This window comes from Muscardinus avellanarius (genome assembly GCF_963383645.1).
Source record: "Muscardinus avellanarius genome assembly, chromosome: 4".
NCBI classification, from domain to species: Eukaryota; Metazoa; Chordata; class Mammalia; order Rodentia; family Gliridae; genus Muscardinus; species Muscardinus avellanarius.
In genome coordinates, this window is record NC_137789.1 from 43380787 (window position 1) to 43399682 (window position 18896).

General features: G+C 44.4%; 1 protein-coding gene across 1 annotated transcript in view; it reads right to left on the reverse strand.

Moving 5' to 3' along the window:
* PTDSS1 (phosphatidylserine synthase 1) overlaps positions 1 to 18896 on the reverse strand; it is a gene marked incomplete at both ends in the record, with an annotated part of 64452 nt that overhangs the window by 22034 nt on the left and 23522 nt on the right. Inside the window, 4 exons of the mRNA XM_080694241.1 lie at positions 1102 to 1253; positions 4728 to 4886; positions 12761 to 12885; positions 16430 to 16474. Coding sequence (XP_080550367.1) covers positions 1102 to 1253; positions 4728 to 4886; positions 12761 to 12885; positions 16430 to 16474 — 481 coding nt within the window. The remainder of the gene's footprint in view (positions 1 to 1101; positions 1254 to 4727; positions 4887 to 12760; positions 12886 to 16429; positions 16475 to 18896) is intronic.

Here is an 18896-nt window from a genome sequence, read left to right on the forward strand (position 1 = left end):
ACAGAGAACTAATTTATGTTGGGATAGGATGAAACCCTTTAAAATCATGTTTTACAAGAATACTGGATGAGATGGGAAGATGTTCATGTTCTGTTATGTAAAATAAAGGTTTTTTTTTTTTTTTTTTGCAGGTTTGGGGATGGAACCCAGGGATATTCAACCTCCAAACTATACCCCCTGCCATATATTGTATTCTTTATTTTGAAACCAGGTCTCACTGAGTTGCAGAGGGCCTCACTAAGTAGTTGAGGCTGTCCAAGAACCGTGATCCTCCAGTCTCAGCCTCCCGAGTGCTGTGATTACAAGCGTGAGCCACCATGCCTGGCTAAAATAAGGTTTTAAATGCAATGAAAACAGCTACTTCTATTATCGGTATGCCGGTCTTCCTCCTCTCAGTGGCATGGTGAGAACTAAAAACTAAGTTGAACTACACAGAATGAAGAAAAGATGATGGTGTGGGCCATCCTCCTGGAGGTCTAGAGGAGGGGCGTGCAACTTACACTGGAGACAAGGACAGCTTCCCCAAGAGGGGACAGGTGAGCTGAGTCACCAAAGAAAAGGTGGAGCAGCCTGGTCCAAGGGAATGTGGGCCGACTCCCAGGTACAGAGGGGACGACTGTGCACAGCCACAGAACCTCGGGGCCTGGAAGGCATGAAAGAGGGTCCTCCCCACCCAGCCCACGATGTGCATTCTCTCCTAAAGCCATGAGAAGCCACCCACAGGGCCAGGAGCTGAGGAGCCTGTTGTTTTTACACAGTTCATGCAAGCGATGTGTGAGGAGGGCTGTCTCCAGGGGCAGGGGACCAATGACCTCAGGTGGGAGTGTGTGTGTGGCTGAGGAAGCACAGATCGAAAAGGGATGGATTTGAGAAACGCTTTGAATCAAGATGGTGTTAGGGCCCTCTAAATACAAGGTGGAAAAGAGAAAAATGACTTAGCATTTTCTGGACAAATGCTTAAACTGGGTTTAGAATCATTTGTGAATTTCAATTCCTAATATGGAATTTCTTATCATGAAGGATGGGACTAAATAGGACTCCTAGCAAAGCACTTAAAGATACATTATGTAACACTGTGACTAATGTTGAAAAAGAACTCACTTGAAGCTGGCCCAGTGGTAAGTCCTCATCTCTAAAAACCGGCAAACGACCATGCCCAGCCAGATGCCGCCGCCGTTGCACAACAGGATGTCCAGAATGACTTGGTCCCACCAGCACTCGGCGAAATTGGGCAGAAGATGCATGAAGAACAGCTGGGGAACACAAAAAAGAATGGTTGGAACAACTAAAATGGGTGCCATCAGAAAGATACATTTCCTTTTAATAAAATATTGCTCCAGAAAAAGTTATTTTATTCTTTCCTAATGCACAAAAACAATAACAAAGTCTATAACCTGGTTCTTTTTTTATATTGCAAGTGGTTTGCAGACAACATTTATGTAAATAGGTCTTTTTTTTTTTTTAGGAACTAGCTTTAAAGGCATGATGGTGCTTTAAAAACATATGACCAGTGAACAACCTTGGTTAAAGACAACATAAGGATCTGGGAGAAGGAGAAAGAAAAGTCTTCCTGCCTGACCACAAAGTATTGGGATAATCCTCAATATTAGCAGCTTGAGAATTCAAGCTGTTCTTTTCAGAAATTCCTGAGATATTTAAGTAAATCAGCGAGTAAACGTAAAAGCTGAAAGGTTAGATCTTGATGGACTAACCAGGACATCTCATGCTAACCAACTCACAAGGATGACAATCTCTCATTAGGCACCCATGACGTGTATAGCTGCAGACCTCAAGAGGAGGAGCCAGATGCGTGTCCAGATAACCAGAACCACAGAGGGAAACTGAGGCAAGTGTTACGATGGTGACATAAATGAAGTATGACGGGGACAAAGATGCATTCTCACTGCGGGTAACTGGAGAAAGATTCTGGATGAAAGACATGTTGAAGCGGGAACACTGAGGACAGGAATGACTGATTTCAAGAGGTGGAGATAAAGATGAGGACACAAAAGAAAAGGGTAAAGGAAGATCGAGGGTGGAACAGGAAGTCTCTTTTATTTTTTAATTAAAAAAACGTTTTTTTGCGGGTCTGGGGATGGAACCCAGGGGCATTTGACCTCCGAGCTACACCCCCTGCCCTATATTTTATTCTTCTTTATTTTAAAACAGGGTCTCACTAAGTTGCGGAGGGCCTAAGTAGCTGAGGCTGTCCGTGAACCGTGATCCTCCGGTCTCAGCCTCCTGAATGCTGAGATTACAAGTGTGTGCCACCATGCCCAGCTAGGAAGTCTCTTTTAGAAGTGTATCCAAAACAAAGGATGTACCTGTCACACTGAATGGCAACCTTGTCTGCATACCCCTGAAGTAACATAATAATAAATACTATAAAACTAAAACAGTATCTGTGGAACCATTTTATAAGCTATAAACAATAGGCAAACATAGGAAACTCTTCTTAATGTGCCTGCTGACAGCCAGCGTGTGATGGCTGTGGCTGCACATTTCTGTGGTGGCCTGACGACGACCCCTGAAGTGTGTCCCCACCTTCTGAGCCACAAGGTGGAGCTGGAACTCTGGATCATGAACAAGAAGAAAGAGACTGCAGCAGAAGCCAGAGACTGTTAGCTGGGGCAAAACACGTAGGCTGCAGTGATGGAGGATACAAAAACGTTAGTCCAAAAACGTTCTAGAAAGTACCAGATTCTGGGCAAGACGGGCCCTGAGAACCCGAGTCTGAGCAGCTAGGGCCACCTTTGTTCATTCACAATGGAAATGCAGAGAAGCAAGTGCCATGTGTAAGGAAAAGTGCTTGGGGCCAGGAACATGCAGACATGAGCTCTGTCCTCTCAAGGAAGAAAAATCATGTGTCTGAGACAAGAAGGGCATTTCACAGGAGAAGAGAGCGTGTTCTTCCCAGGGTGGAAGATGGAGCGCAGCTAGTGGCGGGGTGGGGAAAGCTCTCCTCTGGCTGAGCCCTATGACAGCAGGCTAGTGGGTGAGGAGTAGGGAAGGGGGAAGTGCTAAGTGGAGGGCTTCCGGGAGGGAAGGGAGCAAAGTCTTCCCAATGGGGACAGCAAGGCTGGCTAGAGGACAGAGGCCGGGTAAGAGGCTCGGGGAGGCTGGGCAGGGAGGCAGTGGCCAGTTCCCCTCGGGCCTCACTGGCTGGCTCAGAAGTCTGGCTTCTGTTTTAAGAGCAATGGACAAACACTGAAGTTTTTAGGAAAAGAGGGTCTTGATGTAGTGGAGGGCTGAAAAGGATCACTTTGCAATGGGTAACTCTTCAGACAAGAGACGGTGGATCAGACACATGTGGGAGCACAGGGATGGACTTTACAAGTGTTTAGAAGTCACAGGGCCTGGGTGCCAAGGGACACTGGAGAACAGGGATAGGAAGGGACGGCGGAGTGTCCAGGCTACAGAGCAAGCGTGTGGACGTGAGGGAGGCTGAGACAGGCTGGGCGACTGCACAGTGCACGCAGTGGGTGAGGCCGGTGCAGGACTCTGAGGTAGAATGTGGCATAAAAGGACAGGAATGTGGCTGCAGAATGCAGTCCCGGCTCACCTCAGGAAGCAAGGCTCTGAGCTCTGGTCCCCTCCTCTGCACAATGGGAGGAGATACTCCTGCCTTTCCCTGTGTACTGAGGATTCATGACGACAAGTAAGGCGCTGGGCACTGTTATGGAGGAGTTGAATCCTACACCGAGAATTCCGATACTGAAGCCCCAAATTCCAATTCTCAGAAGGTGAACTTATTTGGAAATGGAGCCATTACTATTTATTTCAGATGAGGTCACACTAGAATGGGGTGAGCCCCTACTTCATTATGACTAGTGTCCTTATGCAAAGAACCCCGAGAAGGCTCAGACACACAGACATGGAGAATGTCACGAGATCATGAAGGCAGAGATGGGGGGGGGTGCACCTACAAGTCAAGGAACACCAGATTGCTATAAACCACAGGAAGGAAGGACAAAGGCCTGGAAATCCTCGGAAGGAACCAACCTCTGGCTACCACCTTGATCTCAGACTTCCAAGTGGAGTTCTAAAACTTCCAAAAAAGGTTTGAAGCTTTTAGAGGTGCATTAATAGGAGCTATATCTAACTGGCACACTTCCCTAAGTTAGGATCAGGACAGTGATTGACACTGAGAAATAAACCATGCACATAGCCAAATTTTGTTCTCTGGGAGTGACTAATGATAAAACAAAATTGAATCATTAATTAGTTCCCCAAATTTATTTTACTAGTAGTTTTCAAGAGTGTATCTTTTTTTTTTTTTTTTTTTTTAATGACACAAGCTTTTAATCACTGAGATGCTGGAGCTCTATTGTTAATCCATTTTTCAACTACAAAATGCCTTTGGCTGCCCTTGTAATTTCGGAACACCTAATTCTATTTCTCTCAGACTGAAAGTCAGTGAGTGGGAACACCCAACTCTTCTATGCGGATCTCATTACCGTTTATTTGTCTCACTTGGGATTTCAACTTCATTCCGAAGCCTGATTTCATTTGTTTCTCTTTAAGACTTATGGGATAAAAACATACTTCATTAACCAGACAAGTTCTTTTTGGCTTTTTTAGACAAAGGTCTAGAATATTCTCACGGGATGGTATAGTTTTGTACCACAGAGGCTGGAAAATAGACTGTTATTCAACAGTTTTCTTCTTCCTACTCATGCGCTGGGCACACTGCTTAGCCCTGGGAACCCTCTCCCCCTGCGTCTTACCTCAGTCAGCTCCCAAGTAATACTGATTGTCCAGCAGAGCCCGTAACTGCGGATCAACAAGGCCTTCATGGCCCAGCCCCAGAAATGCCCAAATGCAAATATATCAAAGTGGCTGACGATCCTCTCCCAGGTGATGACGTGGCAGTTCACAGCATACTCCTGTTGGACATGAAGAATGAAGAGGGAACCCGTGAATGGGACGCTCGACACAGGCCTGCACAGGATTTAGACAGAGAATGAGAAGAACTGCTCTGAGCTGGACAACTAATGCATGTCCTACTCAATTGCAAAAAAGTTTAATAAGACGTTTCTGGAGTAAATGCACAAGGACTAGAGTTTGTAAGCAAAAACTGCTTTGCTCTGAATTGCAAACAATGGGTTAAATGAGAAGCAATATAATTTTACAAAGGCCCATCTTAAAAAAAAGCATCACACAGACCATGTCATCTGACCACAGAACAGAAGACAAGGCCCATAACAGAAACATGAATTTAAAATCCCACTAGACTTGGACACTTAAAAACATGTTTCTAAAAATTATGGGTTAAAAAAATCATAACAGAAAAATTTTAAAATTTGAGTAATAATATAACTACATATCAAAACTAAGGGGATGTAGGCAAGTGGAACTTTCAGAAAAGTGCAAAGCCTTAAAGCTGAATCTCTCAGTCTCTGAGATGAGAAGAAAACAGAATAAGCCCCCACTGAAAAATATATCAGCTACCTCATACTGCAAAATACTAAAAATTCTAAAACCTTTAAAATTTTCAGTCCCATTTTAGTATCTTTTTGGTTTTGAATACATTATATATTTCTAAGAAAGTTTAAATCTTATGCTTAAGTATTATGAAAGTAGTTATCATATGCTGACTATAGGACAATATATTTTGGATTTTGGAACACTTTATATCCTTTCTTCCCCAAATTAATCTAACAGGAAGTAGCTGGAAGATATTCACCTATTATCGGACAACTGGAAACATTCCAATTAACTATAATATTCTCCAATGATATTTTCTGAGAAATCGAAAGAACAGTTAAGAGCTTTTTTACCTTTCCTGAAACCCACCATATGGGATTTCCTCTCAGATGAAATGCATTTTACTTTGCAAAGCTGCACAGATGCTGTCGTGGGTTGGGTTTGGAACATCCCCAAAGGCTCTTGTGTTAAAGGCTTGGACCCCAGGGTGGCACTGCTAGAGGTGGGGCTCTTGGGAACTGATTGGACCATGAAGACTCTGTCCTCACCAATGGACTAATCCATTCATACATTTAAAATCTGATGGCATTATTGAAAAGTGGTGGGAACTGTAGAAGGTAAAGACTAGTTGGAGGAAGACCTCTTCTTTGCTCCCACTTGCTGTTTGTCTATCTGTCTCCCTCTGCTTCCTGGCTGCCACCGGGGAACAGCTTTCCTCTGCCTGGCTCTTCTACCATGACACTTCTGCCTAATAGTAACAGAGCCAGCCCACCACGCACTGAAACCCTTCTTTAAGTTTCTTTCCAGATACTTTGTTACAGACATAATAAGACTAAGATTTTTGTAATCTATTTTTTTTTCATTTGCGAAGTAGTGAGATGTAATATGATGTGTAAGTAGACAATATGGAGAAATATGGATATAATTCAAAAGGGGTAAGTGAAGATAAGGCTTAAAAACTCAAATTGCCCTGCACTGGGATGAAAAGTCTCTCCCTAAATGTTAGCAAGAGCAGGTTTTTTTGACAGGGAACTCCAGGCTGACGCAGAAACACACTGGGGCTGAACAGGTTATATATTAGAATATGGACAATGACAAGGTCCCACCAGCCCCAAATTCCTCAACCTCTCTAACCTCTACTTACTCTGAACAGATCTGCCTTTCAATGGGCCAGGGGAAGACAAGCCTGTTTAATCTGGGGCTGGGGCTATTAGCAAGTCTAAGGCTATCTGAGCTCCACTGAGCTTTTATAGGAAGAAATCAGCTGATATTCTGAACTTTCTTTGGTTTCCAAATTCAACTCCAGATCAGGGTACTGATTGACTCCCTAAGAGAAACATATCGCGGCCTTCTATTACATTTGGAGTAACTTCCAAACTCCTCCCTGCGGCCACCTGGCCCTGACAGCCTCCCAGCCTCGGGCACAGCTCTCCGCTTCTGCACCCCCACAATCCTCAGCCTGACTCACCCTGCTCCCTAGCCAGGGCCTCCATAGGGGCTGTCCTGCCTGAGTAATGGCCCCTGCCCGGCTGGCTCCCACTGCCCCAACTCCAGCTGCCAGCTTGAACATCACATCCCTGGCTACATTAGGTCCCTGCACAGGTTTTAACAGCACCTACTCCTTTTCCTTTATAGTGCTGCAACATGATGGAGGGTAGGACCATGCTCCCTCCCTTCTAGGCCATGCCCATTCCATGCTGTAGTACTTTGAGAATCAGGATCCATATTTCAATATTATTCACTGTAAGAACTGGCCTGGGATCTGGAACCCCATTCAGCCGCTACATCCAATTTTTAGTGCATTGAAAATGCAGGCAGACACACTCAATGATACCCTGCAAATGCAGGCTGTGAAACCCACAAGCAAGAAACTCTATGGGATAAGTAATATGGTTACTTCAAAATGAGCTTTAAGAGCCAGGCATGGTGGTGCATGCTTGTAATCCCAAAATGTGGGAGGCTGAGACAGGAGGATCACAGGTTCATGGTCAGCTTCTGCTACTTAGTGAGGCCCTCTGCAACTTAATGAGACCGTTTCGAAATAAAAAAATTAAAAAATAGAGCTGGGATGCAGCTTGAAGATAGAATGCCCCTGGGTACAATCAATCCCTGGCACCACCAAACAAACACACAAACAGAGAGCGAGTGCAAGCACGAGAGCAAGCTTTATGTGAAAAGAAAATGTATAGTGGAGACTACTGATCAAAAAAGATAAAAGAAGCCAGGCATGGAGGTGTGCGCTTATGCAATCCCAGCATTTAGGAGGCTGAGACCTGAAAATTGCAGATCACAAATAGCCTCAACTACTTAGTGAAGCCCTTTGCAATTCAGTGAGATCCTGTAAAGAATAAGCCGGGTATGATGGCACACTCTTGTAATCCCAGGGCTTGGCTGAGACAGGAGGATCCCACAGGTTCAAAGCCAGCCTCAGCTACTTAGTGAATGAGGCTCTCAGCAACTTTGTGAGACCTTGTTTCCAAATAAAGTATAAAATAGGGCTGGGAGTATAGTTTGGAGGCAGAAAGCCTCTGGGTTCCACCCCCAGTACCACAAAAAAAAAAAAAAAAAAAAAAGAATAAAAAATAGGGCTGGGGGGTGTTTTCTTGGAGGTACAACACCCTGGGTTCCATCCCCAGTACCACACAAAAAAATAAATAAATAAATAAATTTAAGAGATGTATTTCATGCAATGTGTGAGCCTTGTCAGGGTCTTACTTTGAACAAGTCAGTTGTAAAATACATTATCAGGCAACTGGAGAAATGTGAACACTACCTGCATGTTGTCTGTGAAGTGCTTATGTAACAGCAACAGCAAAAGGAGTCCATATACTTTTTATGTAATGTCTGAGAACTATTACAAAACGATCTGGGATGGGGTGAGTTAAATATCTGGCATGTGTTGGTAACTGTTGACAGGTACATGTAGACTAGAGAGTTCCTTCCTTCCTTCCTTCCTTCCTTCCTTCCTTCCTTCCTTCCTTCCTTCTTTCTTTCTTTTGCAATACTGGGGATGGAACCCAGGGGCATCCCACCTCTTGAGCTACAACCCCAGCCCTATTTTTTATTCTTTATTTTGAAACAGGGTCTAACTGATTTGCAAAGGGCCTAAGTGGTAGCTGTGGCTATCTACAAACTGCGATCCTCCTGTCTCAGCCTCCCAAATGCTGGGATTACAAGTGCGTGCCACCACACCCAGCTTACTCTTGCATATTTTTCAAAATTTCCTTAAAAATTAAGTGTTGAAACTGTTTTAGGGTTCAGTAGCCGACAGCTATTCCTTTACAGTTGCCTATTGGTAGACCCTAACTTCCAACAGGACAGGACAGGCACATGCCCACCGCTTCCTTCACTGCAGCCAGCATGGCGTCAGGAGGTAAGGAAAAGCTCAACTGAGGCTACATGAGCTGTGCTCTCAATGCTTGTCTAAAGCTTAGAAGACTTGTTTTTGTTTTTAATTTTTTTTTTTTTTTTTTGTGGGTCTGGTGATGGAATCCAGGGGCATTCTACCTCTGAGCTATACCCTCTGTCCTATTTTTTTATTCTTTATTTTGAAACTGGGTCTCACTGAGTTGCAGAGGGACTCACTAAGTAGCTGAGGCTGTCTGCGAAACACGATCCTCTGGTCTCAGCCTCCCAAATGCTGGGATTAAAGCATGCGTCACCACACCCGGCTTTGTTTTTGTTTTAAAAAACAAAATTGACAGCCGGGCGTGGTGGAGCACGCTTGTAATCCCATGCTTGGGAGGCGGAGAGAGGAGGATCACATAGGTTTGAAGCCAGCCGTGCTGGCTTAATGTGACCACTTTTGCTCCAAAGCTTTAAAACGTTGTTTGAGAAAATACTGTATCTGGGAAGTCATTCTCCCAATTTCTATTTCCTCAGGCCCCTGTGGGCACGAAAGGGCTTATTATTATAACTATATACTTGAAGCACAGTGGAAATGAAAGTATGGGGTTGGAAGCTGGACGGCACTATGGGCTTTGAGTGAGGCCCTCGGAATTTTAAGCTTCTGTTTCCTCTGTTAAATGGTCTAGTGACCACCTAGCATGTTTATATAGAGTATATATAAAGTGCTAAGCACCCTGCTTAGCAGAATAAACAACAAATAATCAGTAACTGTTAGTATCCTTCCTAAAGCCATCACTTTCGTGAGAGGCTGAGATAGGAGGACTGTAGGTTTGCAGCCAGCCTCAGCAACTTAAGAGAGGTCCTCTGAAACTTAGTAAGACCTATTTCAAAAAATAAAAACAAGGCTGGGCATGGTGGCATATGCTTGTAATCCAAGTACTTGGGAGGTTGAAACAGGAGGATTGTGCAGGTTCAAAGCCAGCCTCAACTACTTAGTGAGGCTCTCAGCAACTTAGTGAGACCCTGTTTCCAAATAAAATATAAAATAGGTCTGGGAGTATAGCCCGGGGGTAGAAAGCCCCTGGGTTTCATCCCCAATACCTCCCCCAAGAAATAAAAACAGGGCTGGAATGTAGCTCAAAGGTAGAATGCCTCTGGGTTCAACCCTCATTGCCACACACAAATACAAAATAAATGAATAAAAATAAAACCATCACTTTCATTATTGTTATAGTTTGGATCAATAATGTCCGTAAAAGCCCTATGTTAAAGGCTCGGTTCCCAGCTCGGTCCTATTGGAAGGTGGTGGGACCTTTAAGAAGTGGAGACTAGGGGACAGTTTTAGGTCACTGGGGACTTGCCCTCAAAAGAGACTGTGGGATTCCAGTCTCTTCCTCTCTCTCCTGGCTTCCCAGGTGCCATTAGGTGAGCAGCCTCCTGTGCCATACACTTAACCATGACATGCTGCTCCCCACAGGCTCAGAGTAACAGGACCAACTGACCATGAACTGAAACCTCCAAAACTGTGAGCCAACATAACCCCTCCCCCCTTTTTTTGTTGGTTGCAGTACTGGGGATGGAACCCAGGAGCATTCTACCTCTAAGTTACAACCTCAGCCTTATTTTTTATTTTATTTTGGTGGTACTGGGGTTCCTGGAAACCCTTCTACCTCCAGGCTACACTCCCAGACCTATTTTTATACCTTTTTAAAATTTAGAAACAGGGTCTCTTAAGCCAGCGTGGCTGGCTTCGAACCTGCGCGATCCTCCTGTCTCCACTTCCCAAGCACAATGATTACAAGCGTGTGCCACCATGCCCGGCTATTTTTTTTTTTTTAATTTGAAACAGGGTGTCACTGAATTGCAAAGTGTCTCACTAAATAGCTGAGGCTGTCCATGAGCCACGATCCTCCTGTCTCAGCCTCCCAAATGCTGGGATTACGCCCAGCAAATTCCCCCCTTTATAAATGTATTATGTTAGGTATTCTGCTTCAGTTATGGAAGGCTGACTAAGACAAGCATCACTGTTACAAGCTAAGTCACCTTCTGCCATTCTCTTCCTGTGAGAAATCCCCAGACGGATCTTTCTTCCTAAGACATATAATGTCTGCATTTTAATTTTTGTTTCAATCGTGCCCACTAACTTTTTTAAACACAAAAAGTTTAGAAACACCATATTTCAAGAAGTTTTTGAGCAATGTCAACTATGGTGGGATGATTACTTCTTTAGACCTTTTATTAAGTCCTTCATATTATTTGTTTGTCAAAGCAAATATGTCTATGACCTAAAAGCCTGTTCTCTTTCTCCTGAGCATCACCAGGTTTTTCTTTAAATTTTATCAAATATTAGGCATCTGAAAGGAAAGAAAATTGAAAAGAACATTACAGAATAAAACAGCGGGATATTGATTTTGGCCTATGTCCCTGGTTCCTGGCACACAGCTCCTCTTAAAACCCCTGTATTTTCCTGAGCAAGAGGAATGCTGGCAGCAACTTTTGCTTTGTCTTTGGCCTAGTTCCTGACCCAGAGCTCCGAAGCCATTAGAATTCCCTAGGTTGCAGGAACATCTATTGCTTTAATGAGGTGATCTTTGGTGGCTCCTGGTTGGGGGTTGGACACCAAAAGACCAAGCCATAATCAGAGGCTTAAAACCTTTTGCCCTACCCCTCATCCTCAGGAGTGGAGGGGAGCAGAGAGAAACTGGTAATGTTGATAACCGAACATATCTACTGATGAAGCTTCAATGAAAGTCCCTGAACTATGGGGTTGGGAGATCTTTCCAGTGGGTCAGCACACCCACCTGCTGGGAGTGGCACACCTCAACTCCAAAGAGACAGCGACTCCTGCATTTGGGAGCCTTCCTGGCCATGTCCTGTGTACCACTTCATCTGGCTGTTCATCTGCATCCTCTATCACATCCTTTATAATAAAGTGGTAAACACAAGTGCTTCCTGAGTTCCATAATCCACTGTAACAAATGAGTATAGCAGGGACCTTCTATTTGTGTCTGTCAGGTCAGACACAAATAAAAAGCAAGGTGCCAACCCTGGTTTATGATTAATATCTGAAATGCAGACTGTCCTGTGGGACCGAGCTCTTAACTTGTGGGATCTGACACTAACTCCAGGTAGTGGCAGAATGGAATTAAACCGTGGGTCACCCTGCTGGTGTTGGCAGAGCTGGAGAATTGATTAGTGTGGGAAAGTCCCACACGCCTGGTCACTGCGAGCGTAGAGAAAGAAAACAGTTGATTTTTCCCAAACATCCTTTTTCAGTAAAACCTAAAGTACAGAGTGGTCTAAGCTACAAATCTAAGAGAGAGAGAGAGAGACAGACAGACAGACATTTGGTGTGTGTGTATGTATGTACTAGTAAAAATAACAAATGAAATGGCCTCAATCATTGCCGTGTGTGTGTGTGTGTGTGTGTGTGTGTGTGTGTGTGTGTGTTTGCGTGTATTAGTAAAAATGACAAATGAAATGGCCTCAGTCATTGCCCCTTCTTAGCAAGGAGGTGGACAGATAATGGCACTGGGGCTGGAGGTCTGAGTCCAAGTGCTGAGGGTAATACTGACAGAACAGGAGCAGCCAGCTGAAGGCCGGTGCACGCAAAGCCCCTGGCCTGCACAGATAACGTTACTCCAAAATAAGTGCTACTATTTCCACTTTAGACAAAAAGGAAATAGGCCAACAAATACTTTGCCCAAAGTTTTACAGCAGACAAGTGCTAGAAGCAGAACTGAGGTGTGAGGCTGCTGATCACAATCCTTATGGTCCTCCTAGCACACGCCTTTGCATCTTGAGGACTGCACTGCCTTGGACTGCATCGCTCCTGCAAAGCCATGCAACTCAGTGGCCGCCCAGAGTCCTGGTGTTTAGCTATCTACTCAGGAAATATGGAGACCGAACAGTGTAAAACATGAAGCCTACCGCCTCCTACCCCCACAGCTACCAGCTTCTCTATGGGCTACTGAGCAGTACGTACCATGATATCTGATTCCCTTGTGGCATATCGGAGATTTGGATCTAGCCAATACATAAGGGATTTAACCTGCTCGAAATTCAAGAAGAGGAGGAATACGAGGAACAGGAAGTAGAGCACGCTGAGTCCTGACGGAAATAAAAAGAGGTTTCAGTTTAGAAGAGATACACAGCACACATTGGACTCATGTGGCTTACTGCCCAAACCTGCAAAAACACGTCACAAGGGTGTCAAGACCCCTATCAGTCTGGCATGTTCTTTGACAAGGGAGTCTGACACACAGTCCTAACTCAGATCAAGAGGAGTCAATAAAACTGTCTCCTAGAAAATGATGCTTAAGCTGAGTCTTGAAGGACTGGCAGCCAAAGGAGCATGGGGAAATGTTTGCAAAATTAAGGTAGACAAAGGGTGTGTGAGTAGTTCCTTAAAGAGAGAAATGTCTAGATCCATTATGTGGCTGGCAAAGATTCCTGACTTTCTCTAATGTAAATGGGGAGGAAACAGAAATGACCTTGGCAGTTGTTTTATGAAGTCACCCGAGTAGCCCAGTGGTGGGCCAGGCTGGGTGTGGATGTCCAGGTCTGGGGAGAACCACTTCTGCATCCCAGCTTTGAGGTGTAAAGGAGTCCTAGGCTTTTTATCTGAGACTTACCTCCTTATTAGTCCTTGCAGGCATTATTTTACTATTCTATTATAAATGCTATTCTAATAACCACACTATGTTGTTTAAAAGTTAGTAATACATTTTAAGGGGGCAAAATGTGTGCATGTAGCCTCTACCATCTTGTACTCCAGTAAGATGTATGACTACAATGCACCAATAAAAAATGTTTTAAAAATAAGAGGGCAAAAGCCTATATATTATATTATATTCCAGAAAGATTTGAAAGGCACACACTGGGGCATTTTCATTTCCTCCTGTTTAGTATGCTTGAATTAACATGTTGACAGAAGGCACCAATGACCTTGGATCACTGTGCCATATCCAAACCTGGCTCAGCTGTCCACAGCTGGAGTAAAAACGGCTGTGCTGGGCCATCCAGCGGCACTCTCCAGTCCTTGGGGAGCACCCCAAGGCCCTGACGAGCAGAGTGACCCAAGTTGCGCATCCTAGGGCCCAGGGGACATATATTTTTAGGCACATGGGTATGAGAAGTGCCTTAAGTTTACATGCATGCCCTAGTCGTTTTTACAAATTTTCATCTTATATGAGCTACATTGTAGCTCATACATTTCAAAATTATGATCCTTTTGAAATCATTATTTTAAAACAGAAAGAAATTATCTGTGGAACACGAGTTCTTAAGCTGGAGTTCTCGGTTAGACTTGGTATTCAGCGAAGCCCTGTATACTCATATGCAGAATTGTGCCTATGGGATATGTGTGTGTACTGGGGAATGATCTCCTGCCTCATCAGATTTTCAAAGGGCCCATGTTCCAAAAAAGCTCTTAGGAGAGAAATAAAATGACCCACTCCCTATAATACATCATTTGACATAGGGAAAAAAAAACCCTCAGATGAACCAAATTAGTTGAAAGTAACTTGTAATTTGAAGCAGTAAAATAAAGTCCATGGGATCTAAGTAGATATAGCCTAGACTAGCTTGTTAAAAATATAAATGTCCAGTACTTGAGAGGCTGAGATTGGAGAATCACAAGTTTGAAGCCAGTCCAGAAAACATAGTGAGATCCTATTTCAAAATAAAAAGGGCTGAGAATATAGCTCAGTGGTAGAGTATCCCTGGGTTCAATCCTTACTTATCACCAAAAACAAAAAAAGAAAGAAAAAAAAAAGAAAAAGAAAAGAAAGTAAAACTATATGTAACCTTGTCACTACTCTGGTAAAACCCCTCCTGAGATTTCCTGATGCCCTTACCCCCCCCCACTCCTGTCTATGTCTGACTCTATGATCTCATTTACTATTCTCCCCAAGGCCACTGCACCCAGGCCACACAGGCTGGGAACATATCACATTCTTTCAGGCTGTGGGGCCCTTTGAGCAATCCTTCTCTTCACCTGGAATGCCTCCCCTGCCCCCCAGGTCACTGCAGGCTTAGTCCTTCCAGCATCCAAGTTCCAGATTAAGCATCAGGACCTCAGGCCTCTTCAGCCCTTGAGCACACAGCCACTAACACCATGCCCAGGGCTAAATGATTACTAATGTTTACTGACAGCTCCCCATTTCTGATTATCTACTGGCTTAAGAGTTTATTCACAGCCAGGTGTAGTGGTACACACCTATAATCCCAGCACTTAGGAGGCTGAGACTGGAGGGTAGCAGGTTAAGGAAAATCTTGGGAATTTAACATGACCCTGTTTCAAAATAAAGAATAAAACAGGGCGGGGTAAAGCTCAGGGTAGAACGCCCCTGGTTCAATCCTCAGTACCCCCCAAAAAGAGTTTATTCACTATATCCTCTTCCCCCAAGAGCAGAAATGGCTCTCAAGGGCAGGGTCCTGTCTATCTGGTCTGTGATAACCTCAGGACCAGAGCTGGTCACAAAACCACATTCAGTGAACATTTGCTGAGTGCGTAGTTCACCAGCTCACCAATAAATCCAGAAAGATGAAGAGTTATTTCTGATCTCTGAAGATTGAAAGGGGGAGGGGAGTAAAGCAACTTTTAGCAAAATATCCATTTTTAGAGCACGTTTACATTTTTATATAACATTACACTTTCCAAGCCTAAAATAATTTATTTGATGTTTTATTTAGGCAAGACAACATCAAATATCCTAAGTTTTGAAGTATATTTATTTTAAATACACTCAGGTGACTTGAATTTTTGTACTAAAAAAAAATCAAGTAAAAACAAGATTTAAATACTTTTCATTAGGTTTTAGTTCAAACAAGGGCTCACTGCCAGAAAAATTCTTCCTTTTGCAATCATAACATCAAGAATTGCTCCTGGGAGTGGTGGCACATGACTGTAATCCCAGTACTTGGGAGGTTGAGACAGGAAGATCACTGGTTCATGGCCAGCCTCTGCAACTTAATGAGGCCCTCTGCAACTTAGTGAGAACCTGTTTCAAAATAAAAACAAAATAGGAGCCGGGCCTGGTGGCGCACACTTGTAATCCCAGCATTCAGGAGGCAGAGACTGGAGGATCTGGGTTCTCGCACAGCCCGCAATGTAGTGAGACTGTTTCAAAATAAAGAAAAAAATTTAAAAAGGCAGGGGGTGTAGCTCAGAGGGCGAATGCCCCTGGGTTCCATCCCCAGACCCCCCCCCCCAATAATATAGGGCTGCAAGTAGCTCAGAAGTAGAAGGTCCCTGGGTTCAATCCCCAGTACCACAAAGAAAAAAAAAGAATTGATGAGTTTTCGTTCCCTTCTGGATGTGGACCAGATGAACGTTCTTACAGGACACACCTGGGCCTGCGCTGCACTGCAGGACAGCATAAGGGCTCATGGAGGAAAGTCAAATCCTGTGCACATTCAGAGATAAGAGCACCAGAAGGGGACATGTGGAGTGGAAAGTGTTTACATGTACAGGAATAAAAGCCATTACCACTATTTTGTTTTTGTATCAAATTAGTTTAATAAAAAATATTAGGAACACCAAGAAAGGAGCTATACATTTTTAACTGTGGAATGGTTAAGTAAAACTGCTATGATGATACACAGATTTAAAAAAGCTGAACATATGTTCACACAGACTAGTGGAACTCACCAAAAACCATTCGCCACAAGGCAGGATGGGGCCGAGTAAATGGACCTGCAAACAGAAGACAGAGTTAGACAAACCGAGACAAAAACTAAAGAAAGTGCTACTTACTACATGTAGATAATAAGCTTAAAAGGCTTTCCACTGTTTTCCCCTTTGTTTGTTTTGCTATCTAAATGCTTTGAGGTCAAAGTCTAGGTTGAAATGTTTTATCCACATTGTAACCACCTTGGCTGCAGCCCACAGGCAGCTCCTCAGGACAGAGATTTCTTAAGGCTTTGTCTTCAAATTCCGACATCACTTCCAGTGGAAACAAAGTTGTAACTGAGTAAGTTACCAGGCTGGGTTTTAGTAAACTTGTGTACTAAGTATTATAGAGTCAGGAGTACAATCTCCAGATCCGCCCAGAGCCAGGAAAGAGGTTCAGGTCAGCCTGGATTCATGTGTGTGCACAAATATCTGTGTGTAAGACAGGAGTATGGGAGTGAGGGGTGTGTGGAGAAAGAGAAGAATCAGTCTTTTGAAAACAAGAGGGGTGGGAGATTCTCTGAAAACCAACTCTGTAAGCACCAGAACACTCAGTTCAGATACAGGCCCCACACAACTGAAACAGAAGTTTCACGTGGCTAAACTTAGCCTTTACTACAAAGGTATACCAATACTTTCTCTTCTAGTCAAGGAGAAGAGTGGGGAGAGAAGAAAAGGGGAAAGGGGACGCAGGCTAGCTAGTTGCTGAGTCTAGACCTACTAAGTCAATTTACCACTGCTCTAGTGGGTACTTATCCTGTTTCGACTCCCACACCTTTTGTATGGCCTTCCTGCATTTGGAGAATGCTGGTGTTATGAATCCACATGCCTGGGAGATGTGAGGTCTAGTTCCCCCACCTTCCATAGTGAGGGCTGTCTTGAGTTGTATCTGCTCTGCAGAGGAGGATCTGTGGTGATCTCTGTGGTTCTCCACTCTGGCCAGCTGGGGCAGTAGCAGAACAGGGTGATGGCCACTTGGGAAGCCCCTGGGGTCAAGGCAGTGGGCAAGTCCACTACAGAAGTGACTGTGGCCAGGGCTGGGGTTTCCTCTTTACACCAGTTGTGTGTGCGGTGCCTGTGTCTAGCAGTGTGGCCTACAGCCTGGTTTCCAAGCCTCCTAACTCCGCGGAAGCAGTCTATCTTCAACAGGCTCTTTAGTGAACAAAGTTGGCTTCTGCTGCTTACAACTTTGAATCTTGTGTAAGGCAAACAATACATTATAATTTTTTATTCCGGAATCCATTCTAAGATGGCTTGTGTATTCTTTAAAAGACTACACTGAAATATACTTTTACAACTTTCTTTTGATTAATCAAGTTCTTGCTGTGGAGATCAGTTATGGCATCCCGCCATCCCCATCCCCGCTGTTCAGGTCCTGAGTGTAGACAGTGACGGCTCAGAGTATGAGCCCATCATGATGGACTCCACCTTATCCAGATGAGTTTGCTTCCTTGGTTTTGGATGGAAAAAGGAAAGGCTCGGATAGTCGTGGATTTGCCAAAAAGTGTATCTGAATCTGTTCTGTCTCTAAGCTCTGAGGAAGACGACCTGCATTACTTTAATCAGCGGATTCTTTCCCAGACAGTGAAGCATATAAATCAGAATCCCCTTCCAGATAATCTAACATGGTTGCCTTTCATCAGAAACCATTGGAAACAGTAGCTAAAATTGCTATATTTTAAGCAATTTTTTCTTCCACATACTCTACTGATGTTAGCTGATGGCTCTTGACTGTAGCAACTCACTTTTGTATTACAGTGGCAGCCTGGCTTAAAAATAATGCTTCCTCAATCCCGTCAAACTTACCTTCTGGCCCTAAGATAAGACCAGTTTTTCTCTATGGTTTCCTCCACTAAGGCCCAATGCTAAAATTACTTGGCTGGCACCAGAGTTCCATGCCCACTCAACACTTCAAATCATGTAAGTTGGTGTCCTTCTCAGGGTCAGCAGTACTTTCCTGAGCAGCATCGCACACCAGGCTGAGGAACGGGATACCCCACAGACACAGTCCCTAAGCTGTCCTGACCACTTGGTGATGAGGGGGATCCACCACTCCCACAGGACGGAGAGGACACAGCGGCAAGCAGAACTGCCCGGGGTATGTAGCTCACACCCCAGCTGCCAGGTTCTACTCCTCAGCTGGCTGGGTGGTGCACGCACCTGCGGCCTCCTGGAAACTCCAGGGAACCAGGTAGCTCAGGAGTGGCAGCAGAGGGGAGTCCAGAGGTTTGATCCAGGACCGGCTTCAGGGACAGGAGTGCAAGAGGAGGAAAAGGAGCTGGCAGTGCCGAGAGCTGGTGCCAAGGAGGGAAGGGAATGGTGGAGTGCAAAACATGACCCTGCTCCAACAAATCCATCAAAGCAAGGTCAGGGAAGCAGGAAGAACCAGGGAAAGGGCAAGGATGCTTCTAGAGATATAAGCCAGGGACAGCCCAGGCCCAGGCGC